This window comes from Mastigoproctus giganteus, chromosome 7 (assembly GCF_048544385.1).
Source record: "Mastigoproctus giganteus isolate SK-2022 chromosome 7, ASM4854438v1, whole genome shotgun sequence".
Classification (NCBI taxonomy): Eukaryota; Metazoa; Arthropoda; class Arachnida; order Uropygi; family Thelyphonidae; genus Mastigoproctus; species Mastigoproctus giganteus.
In genome coordinates, this window is record NC_143581.1 from 32,320,611 (window position 1) to 32,335,289 (window position 14,679).

Consider the following 14,679-nt stretch of genomic DNA (forward strand, 5'->3'; position numbering starts at 1 on the left):
ACAAGGTTTTACTAGTACCACTTAGGGGACTATGTGCACACGGACATTTGCATTTTCTCCTGGAAGAAATGGGATGTTCCAAGATAATAATGTGCCATGTCATCTGGCCCTCACTGCATGCGAGTAGTTTGAGGAACACAATGAAGATATCACCCATCTTAATATGCCTCCAAATTCGCCTTACCTCAATTGATTACCACCTGTAGGATGTTCTGGAACAGGAAGTGAGGCATATGGATGTGCAACCATCTTATATTCTGACAATGTGGAAAGCCTTGCAGGTAGCATGGCTGCAGATCCCTATGGACATCTTCAGGCATGTAGTGGTGTCAATGCCCAGGCAAATAGTGACCGTTATCCATGTGAAAGGTGGCCGTACACAGTATTAGGTAATTGGTCATAATTCAGTGATCACTGAGTGTATTTTCATAGTTTCAATATTATATCTTAACAGGCATATTTTCTTCAAAAAATACATACCACCTAATAATACACACACTAAATAAATTTATTTTGATTAACTTTTATAATGTAATACGTATTAACTTTTATTTTCACTTTACATAAATCACTAACCTCAATACCCTCTCTATTCATGATTGTACTGTCCATCTTTAATATAGCAGTCTTAATGGTTCTTGGTGGAGGAAGTTTTGTCATTCCAATATTAATGGCATTAGAGCGTTTTGTATCAAGTACAATAACCTCATGCTTCTTACTTCCTTCTTGGTTTTTCTAAGTAGCACATGAAAAAAAAAAATTTTTTTTCTGTCAACTTCAATTTAATAATGGACAGAGTATATGGGGAGAAAAATCTACAGAACAAGTAATTCACATGTTAATAAAAGTTATATATATATATATATATATATATATATATATATATATACAGTAAACCCCCGCTATTTACGGTATCTGTATTCGCAGTCGCTGATTTAACATAAAATGAAACCTTAAAAAATGTGAATTTTAAAGCGCCGTGAACATTTTCCGCCATAAAAAAACATGGGCGTTGCTAAAATTATCTTTCCCTGTCAAAACAGCGCTCAGTGGGTGGGGGGGGAGAGGGGTGACAAAATCGCGAGCGTGGATGTTTCTCGCTAATCCTTGTTCGGTATGTGTTATGCGCTTGCCATGGAAGGTTTCATCGTTTGTTTTTAATTTATATGCTTTTAAAATTGAATAAATTTCTCAATTTATAAATTGATATGCTTACAAAATTGATAAATCTACCATTTTGCAGTGTAAAACAGACTTTTTCGAGTGTGTTAACGGAAGAAAGTGACTTTATTTGGACAAGTTCTTTCTAACCCCTACAAAAATATGGCTACGAATAACAAGGGAAATGTGAATATGAATGTGAAATTATCAAAGAAGGTGATGACATTAGCGAATAAAATTGAGTTATTAGACAAAATTTCTAATGGTGAAAGTGTCTCCTCAGTGGCAAAACATTATAAAATCAATGAGTCAACGGTACGATCAATCAAGAAATCGGAAGAAAAAATCCGCCATAGTGTCCGTGAAAATGTGCTAAACGTGCTAAGATTGTAGTCATATTAAAATTTTAAATTTTATTCAATGGTCGGTGTATGAATTTATATATATTTTTAGACATGAGTTTTCCCGACCTCAGAGGCCTCTTTCAGGATAGTGCTAATCGCTTCAAAAATTTGCTCTGTAACTCGTGATGTTAAATTAGAAAAAATGGAAAAGCTTTAAATCTGTGGATAGAAGACCGAACTCAAAATAAAATTCCGTTAAGTTCACTCATTATTCGTGAAAAAGCAAAACTCCTTTATCAACACTTTAGCGAAACTGGTCTCTATCTCTCTATATATATATATACTATATATCACACTATGGGATAAAGCAGCTTTGTACTAATGCATAAGGTTGGCTTATTATGTTTATAAATGTTTTTTTTTTTTCCTCTCATAGTTCTATCATTACATTTCTATATAATCAAAATATTATTTCAGCTATACAGCCAGGCCTTGCATAATGGAAGTTCGATTAGCGTGTGTTTCAATTACCGCTATTTGAAAAAATTACTGAGATAACAGTAAAAGAACTAGATGAAATCTTTCGTATCACAGAGAACCTCAAACAAAAGGTTTGAAGTTCTGTGTGATATTTATTTCTCCAGAGAAGATTGTTGTCGGCTATCAGAAATTGATTGATGAAAAGAGAAAGTCAACACTGTTCAAATATTTTCGTAACAGTCATTTCTTCATTTTGTATTTTATGTCAGAGGTTCCCAAACTTTCTCGGTTCACGGTACCCTTAGTGCCTCAGTAATTTTTTCACGGCGCACCTAGACCAAAAGAAATACCTAACAGTTGCATTTAATAGTTAGGTCCAAACAACTTAACAAGAAATGTTGAAACTGTGAACTACCTCAAGCTAGTAGTTCACACGGTGTCCGACAGATGCCGAGTATCGCTGTGTTTCTCTCAAAAATTTAAAATATTCCGCGGTGCACAGTTTTGGAACCGCTGTTTTATGCAATAAAAAATTTAATTCCATAATTGTTTTCACTAGATCGTAGATATAGCTTAGCTTAATTTTTCAGCACTCACCTCATAGTAATCTGCTTAGTTGGTTGAAAGTTTTACCACGTGCATAGTGGTTATGAGATTCTAATAACTCATGGGAATTATAAATTTAAAAACTAAGTTATGGGCTTTAAAAATTTTTTCTAAGAGAGGAAAGTGCACCTTCCATTCTATGGTTGTCTAATTAAATTAAATTAAGTGAGATAAACGCTAATAGCTGCACACGAGGGACTTTCAAAATCGTTTTCAGTTAGCTATAGTGGGGAGGGGAGAACGCGTGAGTGCGTTATATACAGGTTGAGGTCCCAAAATGCATTTCAGTGCACGTGGAAACTTAATACATGCTAAATTCCAAATAGGGGAAAAGTTGGTGGGAATCTTTTTGTTTAATATGTTAAGTGATGTGTGGCACTTAAACTAATCAATGACGAGGGCTTCGTTTTGAAGGATTTTATAACTGGAATTTAGTTTAACTATTGTGATCGATGAGTGTGTTATGATTATAAGATTGAACTTGTTGTGTTAGTTCTGTACTTGCTAAATTAGATTTGAAGCTATTAAAGTGGTAGTATGCACGTGTGTTAGAAATTTTTGATGTCCCAAATTTTGCTGTTCTACTGCCTATGTAACATGCTTGACAATCTGATTGGCATCTAATCAAATATACAATGTTATTATGATCTTGTATCCCATACTCATATGTTGTCTTGTATGAATTGAATTTAGAACTTAATTTGTTATAAGATGTAAATATTAATTTGATATCTGTATTTTTAAAAATTTGTTGAAGGTATGGGAGGGCAATAAGGGGTTTGTGTATCTTATTCTTATTCACATGGTTATTAATTTTGCTTGGGTAATTAGTATTATTTTGGACTTTGGTGATGGTTTCTTTTATTAGTTGTAATGGGTATTTCCTGTCGATGAATTTTTTGGTGAGGAATTGCAATTCTACGGATAGGTCTGTTTGTTTGTTGTTATTTGGTTTTTAGGAGCATTAGCAACTAAGGCCATATTGCTCCGGAAATATGCGGTGGTCATTCCCTTGACCTTTCCGCATCCTCCTTATTTGGTGGTGATGGGTTCGAACCCCGGTCTAATCAAGAAGCATGTGCTCCTTCCCACCTGGCTACGGAGGCGCCAGGTCTGTTTGTGTGTGACTATATTTGATAGCATTGTATATCTGATTGTATAGAACCTTTTTTGATGTATGGAGGATGGTGTGAATGGTAATGTAAGAATTTATCTGTATGTGTGTTCTTTCTGTATATTTTGGTGCCTAAAGATGTACCTATTTTGTATATAGTGAAGTTTAGAAAATTAATTTTATTATCAGTTTCTACTTCAAGGGTAAATTTGAGTCTCTCATGTGTTGTATTAAACATGTTCAGTAAAGTATCGATAGTGGTTTTGTTGCCTATTAAGAGGATGTTGTCCATGTATCTCATATATAGTTTAATCCCTGGTGGAAAGGGTTGGAGTATTTTTTCTTCAATAGAAGCGAGGTAGATTTCGGATAAAGGGGCAGAGATACCGAGGCTCATGGGAAGGCCAAAAATTTGTTCGTAGATGTTATTTTGAAATTTAAATTGTTTGGCATCAAGTAACAGTGATGTGAGTTCTAAAATATCATTAATGTTTAAGTCAGCCCGTTTTTTCAAAGTGTCGTCTTTAATTAATAGTTCTTTAAGAGCCAGTATCATGGTTTTGATGTGTACGTTTGTATATATAGGGAGACGACGTCGAAGGACACGAGAATATTGTTTTCAGATATGGTCATGGAAGTTATACATTCGTGTGCCTGTTTAGTATTGTAGACCCTGAACTGAGAAAATTTCATTAAAGGTGAAATAATTTTGACGAGGAATATGGTTAGACTGGCATAGGCGGACTGTTTATAGTAAACAATGGGCCTTAAAGGATAATCTTGTTTATGGAGTTTGACTATTCCAAAAATGTGTGGGAGAATATTACTGCGTATGCCTATTTGCTGGAGGGTGTGTAAATTAATTTGTTTGTTGGCTCTGAGTCTTCTTAGGATCCCATCAAGTTTATTTTTAAGTTTGTTAATGTTAAACGTGTTGCAAACTCTGTATGCTAATTCTAAATTCTAAATTCTAAATTCCAAATTCAATTAATACAAGACAACATACGAGTATGGGACAGAAGATCATAATAACATTGTATATTTGATTAGATGCCAATCAGATTGTCAAGCATGTTACATAGGCAGTACAACAGCAAAATTTGGGACATCAAAAATTTCTAACACACGTGCATACTACCACTTTAATAGCTTCAAATCTAATTTAGCAAGTACAGAACTAACACAACAAGTTCAATCTTATAATCATAACCCACTCATCGATCACAATAGTTAAACTAAATTCCAGTTATAAAATCCTTCAAAACGAAGCCTTCATCATTGAGTGGTTTAAGCACCACACATCACTTAACACATTAAACAAAAAGATTCCCACCAACTTCTCCCCTGTTTGGAATTTAGCACGTATCAAGTTTCCACGTGCACTGAAATGCATTTTGGGAACTCAACCTGTATATAACACACACACGTGTTCTCCCCTCCCCACTATAGCTAACTGAAGACAATTTCGAAAGTCGCTTGTGCGTGGCTATTAGCTTTTATCTCATTTAATTTAATTTAATTTAATTAGACAACCATAGAATGGAAGGTGTACTTTCCTTTCTTAGAAAAAATTTTTAAGGCCCATAACTTAGTTTTTAAATTTATAATCCCTGTAATTTATTAGAATCTCATAACCACTATGTATGTGGTAAAACTTTCAACCAACTAAGCGGATTACTATGAGGTAAGTGCTGAAAAATTAAGCTAAGCTATATCTACGACCTAGTCATTACATCACAGCACATAATGACTCCTTAAAATATCATCAATAATTATTTTCATTATATTTTACATTGTATACAGTTAAAAAGTTATATTTTTTAAATTCTTTATAGACATTCCAGAAGGTCAAGGACAATTATAATTTTTCCTATTGATTATGATGATGGCACTTCCGTAGCCAGGTGGGAAGGAGCAGCAGTGTGTAGTACACGCTTCTTCATTAGACCGGGGTTCGATCCTGTCACCACCAAATATGGAGGATGCGGAAAGGTCAAGGAATGACCACCGCATATCCCGGAGCAATATGGCCTTAGTTGCTAATGCTCCTAAAAACAAACATTGATTATGATATTTGATTAACGCGTTTCCGTTTTGCACAATGCGCTTGTGGGATGAATTAATCGTGTTAATCAAGGCTAGCATGTACTTCAATCTCTCTATCTTCAAAATAGCAATTCAGATTTATGAGAAAAGTGACCAGAATATATATGATACTGACATCCATATGCATAATGCAGGAATTGAAAGAGTACAGTAGTTCAGATAGGCTAAAGTTGTAAATGTGCGCACTGCTCAACCTGAGGTGGATCCAGTGGTTTTGGTTTGGATTTTATTGGCGCATTAGCAAATAAGGCTATAATGCACCAAGACCAGGTGGATCCAGTGTGTCAGTAGAGTTTTGGGTTAAAAAAAAAAAAGGAAAAAATTGTGTGCGCACGTGCAATAGAATAATAAATAATATTAAAATTCATATTAATTTTAATATAAAATTAATATGAATTTTATATTCATATTTTATATTTATTTAAAAAAAAATTTTTTGCAAAAACTATAATGGAAAGTGTAAGAGTTACACATTTACATAAATAAGGCAACATTACTTATTTCTTCAGTGATTCACAAGTTGCACTTAATTATTCCAGACATTCAGCAATCTCAATGCTGATGGCATTCATCCTCTTGCTCAGACTACACACATGAGGTAATATATATTGAAATTGAGGAAGGATGGGTGCAGGACAGATGTGCAGACTTTTGTCTTCAGCCAGCAGGTGATTGATTGTTGGAACAAACTCCCATCTGGTGTTATAGAGGTGGGTAGTTTGAATAAATTCAGGGAAGAACTAGTCAAACAGTTAGAAGGAATGATCAAGTGATATGGGAAGAGCTGGCTCCCCTTTTTTTTTTTGGCTGATGCTTTACAAGCTTACTTTCTTGCATGTTAGTATTAGTGGTGGCAAATGATGCTTTCTTGCATCATTTGTCACTACTAATACTAATAATAGTATTTCTGAACTGAAAACATGCATCTGGACTTAGTACAGCTTTCTAATACAGACTTCTGGGATAAGCTTCTGGCATGCTACAAAATAGTCATATGGGGGTGGGTCTGAAAATTTTTGGTTATATTGTGTGTAAATAAAGGTTGCTCCGAAGCTAATGCCTCCAATTTTTTTTCTTGAATAACACTGCAGATATGCCAATTTAAACTGTATTTTACATACTTCAATGCATTTTCTCTACTGATAGCCGACCGGGCTAGCCGAGTGGGTAAAGTACCTGCCCGGCAACCCAAAGGTCACGGGTTTGATTCCCGCCTCGGGCTTGGATCAAAGTACTGCAAAAACCTTGGGAGGTGCAATATGGCCACAGAAGCCGATGCGCCAACAACTACCAAATCAAAAAAAAAAAAAAAAATCTCTACTGATGAATCAGAGCCTGCATCCCTTCTTGTAACAGTTGCTGTCAGCCTCCAAGAACCACTTTTTGACAGCTGCAACAAAAGTTTCATCATTGGAAAAGTGTTCTCCATAAAGGACATCTTCGTAGAGCCAAACAGGTGGAAGTCTGATGTCATATACTCTGTACAGTCTAAGGTTGAGACTGTACAGAGTATATGACAGAACAGTTCACCAAATTTTCACAATGGTATATCCCTTGTTAGGATGCCAGTAAGGGATTTAGCATTGTTGTGCTGAAGGAGAAATTTTCCTTTATTCTCTAGCCTCACTCTTGTAGTTAGTCTTCAGCTTCATTATCTCCACATAGTGGGCAGAATTGATCACACATCCCCAGTCCAAGAAATCCACAAGGTTAACCACTCCCATATCCCAAAAAAACGGAGCATGATTTTTCCAGCAGATGGACACACCTTGGATTTCTTCTTTACTGGTAAATCCTTAGGTTACCACTTCATAGATTGCCCCTTTGACTTTGGCTCATACTGGTACACCCAGGTCTCATCTTTGGTGAAGATGCTGTCAAGAAGATTGATGTCCATTGTCTCATTTTCTTATGATCAGGCATTAGTGTTCATAGAACCCACCTAGCACACAATTTCCTGTATCCCAGAATTGATTTCAGTGCATTGGAGCCTATTCCCAGGTCATAATGTGTTGATCTTCACAATTCAGTTTATCCACTCTTTCCTCATTTTCTTCCACCATTGCTCTGTGAAAAACAGCCTGACCTTGGCATGTTCTTCAAAATACTGATACCATTACTAATATGCATCATTTGCCACTACTAATACTAACACTAACCTATTGTCTTACTGTGTTCACCCTGAACATCATGTCCCTATAAATATTCTTCAAATGTTGGTGTATCTCAATTGATATAATGTTCTCTACATTACATATTGCTGCATCATACACACATCAATGTCACCCTCTATTTTTACAGACTACTGCAGCCCTGCTATCTGATTGCAGTGTTGGAACTAGAGTATTGATTATGATATTTAAATTTTTGTTTGACACCATTACATTTTGTATGCAACATTTATAGGTTGGGAAAAAAATTGGAGGCATTAGTTTAAGAGTAGCCCTTGTATGTAAGAAATCCCGATGAAGATCAGTAAACCACTTAGTATACATATAAATGACTGGTAAATGTTGTCATTCATGCAGGACCAATAATTAAGAGTTATATTACAGTTATTGCTACAACTCACATCCACACAAAGATATAAAAAAAAAAAAAAAACTCCAAGTATTAGCAAAAAGGTGCTAATACTTGGTATGGTCTCCTCTCTCTGGATATTTACACAGTATTAACTACAGACTTCATCTGGTCTTTAGAAACAATGTAGAGTGAAAATCAAATGGCAGCTATACTAAAGGAGACCGTATCTATAAAGGCTACATCTGACAAAAATTAATGAAAAACTTGTGTCTGTGTGCAGAGTAATGTGATGATAATGCTTTACATTTGTAGAAATGGCATTAGCTCTTGCAAAATGGTAAGGTAAATATTACTTGTGAAAGAAAAAAGTAGAAGTCGTCTTTACACATCCAATTATTTCAATGATGAGGACTTTCATGGAAATTGTTGTGCAAGAGTGAAAAACTAACAAAACCAGTTTGGTAAATCTATTATGGTAGTCAGGAAAAGTGTGTACAAAGATCACAACTACTAGGAAGTGTCCTGTCAGTGGATTCCCCAGCTGCTGAATGTAGGTCAGAAGTCTCTCTATGACTGTATCCTTAATGCACCTGGCACAATATGTAGCTAAAGGAATTGCCTTCTTAGAAAGGACTGTTATGAACCTGGATCAAATGATGAGGAACTGATGTTATGGATGCATCCAGGTTCACTTCCTACAAAGAAGTTTGGTGCCCAAATTTGAATGAAAGTTCACGGACACTACCCTTTGGGACTCATGGGCATCATTCATGTGAACTTCACTCCACAAGGAAACACAGTTACTGCTGCTGCTGCATGCCAAGACACACTGACAAGATTAAAGGCAGAAATTTACCAGAAACAATCGGGTCCACTTTCAATGGATGTCACACTGCTCCATGATAATGCACCAAATTCAGGATTTCCTGAAAACTTGGAGTTCGGATGTTATCAACAGCCCACCAATTCTATGGCCTCCAACTGTCCAGCACGTTAAAGAACATCTTCCAAGATCAGAGGGGCAGTGAAAACATAGTTTAGACAACATGACACAAATTCTTACCACAGCAGTATAAAAAATTTGTATCTGGCAAGTGCTTAAATAAATCAGGTAATTATCTAGAAAAACAAATGATAATTCCAGCTATCTGTGTACACCATGTTTTGTTCAATACAAAAAAAGCAGTTGGTAACAGGGATCTTTGCACTTTTGACACCATCATGTATAGGTCATTGAGATGAAAGAGACTTTGGAAATAAGCAGTTGGGATATGCAAAGAATCAATGACAACACTTGAAAAACAGATAATAGCACTAGGTGCAAAACTATTTATGATGAATACTCAATACAAGACAGATATACTGTTGTTTTGTGCCAAAGCATAAGAATATGAAGCATCAGCATATTGTGTCTGTAAATTCATGCATTCTATTTGTTTGCTTGCATTGCTGGATGAAAACCTCTGGTTTCAAGATAAAATGAAACCCTTGCCTGAAACCAACTACCTCAGCTGTGGTGTGAGAAAAGTCCATAAACGTTTTCAATCTAGATGGGATTCAAACTATTATTTTAACTATTGTGTCAAATGCAAGAGTCATAAGGCAGGAATGACAGCTGTGGTTTGCATGCCCTGAGCAACATGGACATATTTGTACATATCCACGAGTGCAGAATGAGCTCTGTACTAGGTAGACTATTCGAAATATACTATGGTCTTCTGATGGTGCTAAAAGTTAACATGGAACCTGCCACATCTGTATTAAGTACACAAGGCTACTTATGAAACTACTGGCCAAGTGGATCCAGGCTCATCTGCAGCAGTACCGGTGGGAAGTGCTGCAACAACCAGCCAAAGCCCTGACTTATTTCCTGCAACTGACATATCTGTATCCCTTCCCCTGGACATATTTGTACATTAAGGGGGTCAATGGTTATTACTCTCACTCAGTGAGGTGATTCCATCACCTCACTCAGTGAGGCAACATGATAGGACTGATGTCTCAATGTCAGAGGCACTTACTTTTAACAAGGTGCATATTTAAACTGTTCATTCCAAAAGTATATTTCATTTGAATGATCCTTATAATACAATATATATATACAGTGAAACTTCTAACGGACACCTCTCGTTAACGGACATCTCTCTACAACGGACATTTTCAAATTCCCCAACTCACCTCCATTGGTTTTAACGTGTTTGCAGCTTCTGTCTAGCGGACATTCTCTGTAACGGACGTGGACAGGCAATCTGCACTGTTTCGTTTAGATTAGCACTTAATTTGATCTCCCCATAACGGACTGCGGGAGAACTCACGGCCCTTTTTCTAGGAACGTTTCTTCCACATATTGCCTCAATCTATTTCCGATTCTCTGAATTTTATCAAGGTTTACGTCGCGGTTGTAAACCCTTTTTCAAGACACGTGTAAAACTTCTGATGAATTCGGTGTGTGCAGGGGGTAGGGTGAATTTGGTTGGCCTTTCGTCTTTTCAGTTTCAGTTTTCAGTTTTGTTCAGTGTCGTGTGAAGTGCACAATGTCTTCTCGTAAACATTTAACTTTAAAAGATAAAGTCGAACTCATTAATGCGTATGATTGGCAAAAAAACAGTGTTCGCAATCTCGCTGCAAAATTCAAAATCGGGAAGATGCAGGTAAGCGACATCCTAAAGAAAAAAAATGAACTGCTCAAACAATTTTGGCAACACGGAAATGATCAGGTTCAAAAATCATTCCCGAAAACTGTTGGACTTCAAATTGACAATGTTACGTATGAGTGGTTTTGTCGCGCACGTGCTAAAAAAATTCCCATTAATGAGCCTATTATTAGGGAAAAGGCTTTGGAGGTTGCGAAATCTATGGGAGTAAATGAGTTCAAAGCTTCTGTGGGATGGCTAGACAAGTTCAAAACTCGGCATAAAATTTCTTGGAAAACCGTAAGTGGTGAAGGTGGATCTGTTGATACTGGGGTTGTAACAGAGTGGACCGTCAAATTGGAAGAGTTATGTCGTGATTTTGAAGCTAAGGATATTTACAACTGTGACGAAACGGACGTTTTTTAAAGCTCTTCCTGAAAAAACAATGAATCTAAAAAACGAAAAGAGCCAGGACGGAAAAATTTCTAAGGAACGCTTGACTGTACTATTGTGTACAAATATGCTGGGAGACTTTGAACAACCTCTTGTTATAGGAAAACCACAAAATCCTCGTTGTTTCAAGGGCATAAAGTTGAATCTTTTGAATGTTGACTGGAAGTCTAATAAAAAAGCGTAGATGACACGAGATATCATGAGCGAATGGATAAGTCACTTTAACCAAAACATGATTCGTCAAAACAGAAAAATTATTCTTTTCATGGATAATGCTGCATCTCACCCGCACATTGAATTGTCCAAGATTCAAATCGTTTTTCTTCCACCAAACACATCTGCAGAGTGTCAGCCCTTGGATAAAGGGATAATAAAAAATTTTAAACTTCACTACAGAAAACGTGTTTTAAGACATCTCATTGCAAACATGAACGATGTAACATGTGCGAGTGACCTTGCAAAGAAAATCAGCATCCTAGATGCGATTCAGTGGATTTTCTCTTCAGTAAATGCAATTAGAAAACAAACTGTCGTGAACTGTTTTGTAAAGTCTGGCTTCTCAAATGCAAAAATTGAAGTTGTGAACAGCAATGTGGAGCACCAAGAAGAACAAGAACTTCAACATCTATTGATAATGTACGATACTTCAGCTACAAGTGACCCTGGCTACAAAGATATAGACTCGAACCTCACTACAGAAGATGGTGCTCTAGATATCAACGACATTATCATCGATATTTTTCAAGAAGTTCCTCACGAGGATGAAGAAATGGAAGGAGGTCATCCTGTCGAAGAACATATTAACGACAAACCGCCGATGAAAATAGAAGAAGCGCTCATACAAATTAATCATTTAAAAATGTTTTTCGCCGCTGAAGATGCTGAAGGACTTTCGATGGTTTCTTCACTCCAAACAAATGTTGAAAACAAAATTATCAGCCGGAAGAAGGTGCAGAAGAAAATAAGTGATTACTGTATGTATTTTTCTTAAGATAAAGTCATAATATGCATAGCACAATTGTATGTATATTATTTACAAAAATATTGTGCAAAATCTGTATATAATTTAATTTAATTTTACATTAAACGTTTAACGATTTTTCTTTATCTCTTGTGCATGTGATTGTATATTATTTACAAAAATATTGTTCAAAATCTGTATATATTTTAATTTAATTTTACATTAACCGTTTAACGATTTTTCTTTCTTTCTTTTTTTTTTTTTTCTCCCTCAGACTTCTTGTTAGCGGACACTTCTCTCTAACGGACATATTTTCGTTCCCCATGGCTGTCCGTTAAAGGGAAGTTTCACTGTTTATATAAATATATATTTTAATTTTCAATATTGCATCCAATACGTGAACACATAAATAATTTTAAACAATTTTTTATTACACTTGATATGCTTTTCCAAGGGACTGGCAACTGTGAAACATGCAAGATAAGATAATTCTTATTTTAATATTATGCTAATAATTAAGTAAAATAGGAACTAAAATTTTTGAAATGTGTATGTTTGTACACAAAAAACTAAATCATACACAAGTGAAAGCTTATTACTTACATGACATTCCTTGTTAGATTTGCAAGAAAAAAGAAAGTGAATTATTTGAATTATTGTAATTTTTTTTTTTTTTACTTTTTTACACATTTTCAATATTGTAACTTTACTACTGAGTATACACTGCATAGTAAACAATAAACAGCAATGCTCTAATGTGCATATATATACATATACCATAAATATAAATGAAGGAGTAGAATACATAAAGCTGTATACAAACTCTGTGAACAAATGTGGAAACCATAATGACAGCATGCCTTAAGTTGCAGACACCAATTTCACTGCCACATATATATTTTAGAAAAAAATAGTAGTAGTAACAGAGAAGTAAAAACTGTAAAGATATATAGGAAGAGAACAGAAGTGTAATGACTGAAAATTAGTTAAAATTAGGAATCCAAAGAAATAGGCAAAAGCCAAGAATGACTTAGAACCAAAGGTAAAAAATAAGTTTTTTTTAAGAGACTAGCTTAACATAAACTATAATGTGAAATATCACATAATTCAGTAGAGAACTACAGACCAAATAACATGGGAATCCTAATAAGTAGAAACAGAAATGGCAAAGAAATTTAAATCAATTAATAACATGTCAGAAAAATAATAATATCGCCTATCTTTAAGTGTTTACTTCTCCGATACTACTACTATATTTTTTAAAAATATATCTGTAATTATAACATATCTATAAAATATGCATGTATCTATAGGACAGTCAAAAAATAATTATGTACCATAATAACAAAACTTCACTTTTGTGCTATAAAAGATGATGAAAGTGATGACTATCAATGATGAAACTTGAGGGGGAGAAACATTTATGTTTCTTTGCAAAGTTATATAATTGCAAAGAATGTTTTTAAGATACTAAGGACACATAATCCACCTTTTTATCAGCCTGTATATTCAGAACAGTGATGTAACTTAATTTCACTATTTAAAATGGAAGTGCACATAAAAATGGTCTATGCTTTATTAATGCACAGAAGGCTTATCAAACTTCTTTCAAATTATTAAATAATAGTGAAAACTAAATAATACAGAGTCTACAATGTAAGTTATAGGTTTCTTTATTTCTTTTATTATTCTCAATGACTGAGTTTTCGTCATTATACCAAGAAAAAAAAAAATGGATATATAAAGTAGATAAACAATGTCAAAATAATTTCCTACACTCAGGTCAAGAGTGACCCTGTCAAAATAGCTAACCATGTTGGTTAAACATGGGTTTCCCTTTACAAAACCCGTGCAATACAGAATTATCTAAATAATTCTGTATTGCACTCTTGATAATTGCTTATGTGAATTTCCCTACCAATGAAATCAGACTAACTGGTCTGATTCACTCTGTCCCACTTCACTCTTACAGCTGCTTTTATGTAGTGGCATTACACCGGCACTTCCAATCCAAGGGAATTCATATTGAGTGCAGTGATACTATCATTAACCTTAATCATTCCAAGCACTCATTTGCCACCTCCTTCAAAATTAATGGGCATATACCATCAACTCTAGGAGCCTCAACTACTTTAGGCTTGAACATTTTATTAATAAATAAAATAATCTTCTGAAACTTCAATATTGTTAATTTCCTATTTCCCAGACTTCAGTTACAGTTTCTCTTCCCTATGAAGGTCTTTCAACTGTAAATATCAATGCAAGTACCCGTTAAATTCATCAGCAACATCAGCCATA

General features: G+C 35.1%; 1 protein-coding gene across 2 annotated transcripts in view; it reads right to left on the bottom strand.

The window, feature by feature from the left end:
* The window catches only part of LOC150082796 (FH1/FH2 domain-containing protein 3-like), a 763,267-nt gene that overhangs the window by 119,149 nt on the left and 629,439 nt on the right, over nucleotides 1-14,679 (bottom strand). For both annotated transcript variants that reach the window (XM_090377607.1, XM_090377606.1), the window contains exon 17: nucleotides 577-735. In XM_090377607.1, the coding sequence (XP_090233733.1) occupies nucleotides 577-735 (159 nt within the window). The remainder of the gene's footprint in view (nucleotides 1-576; nucleotides 736-14,679) is intronic.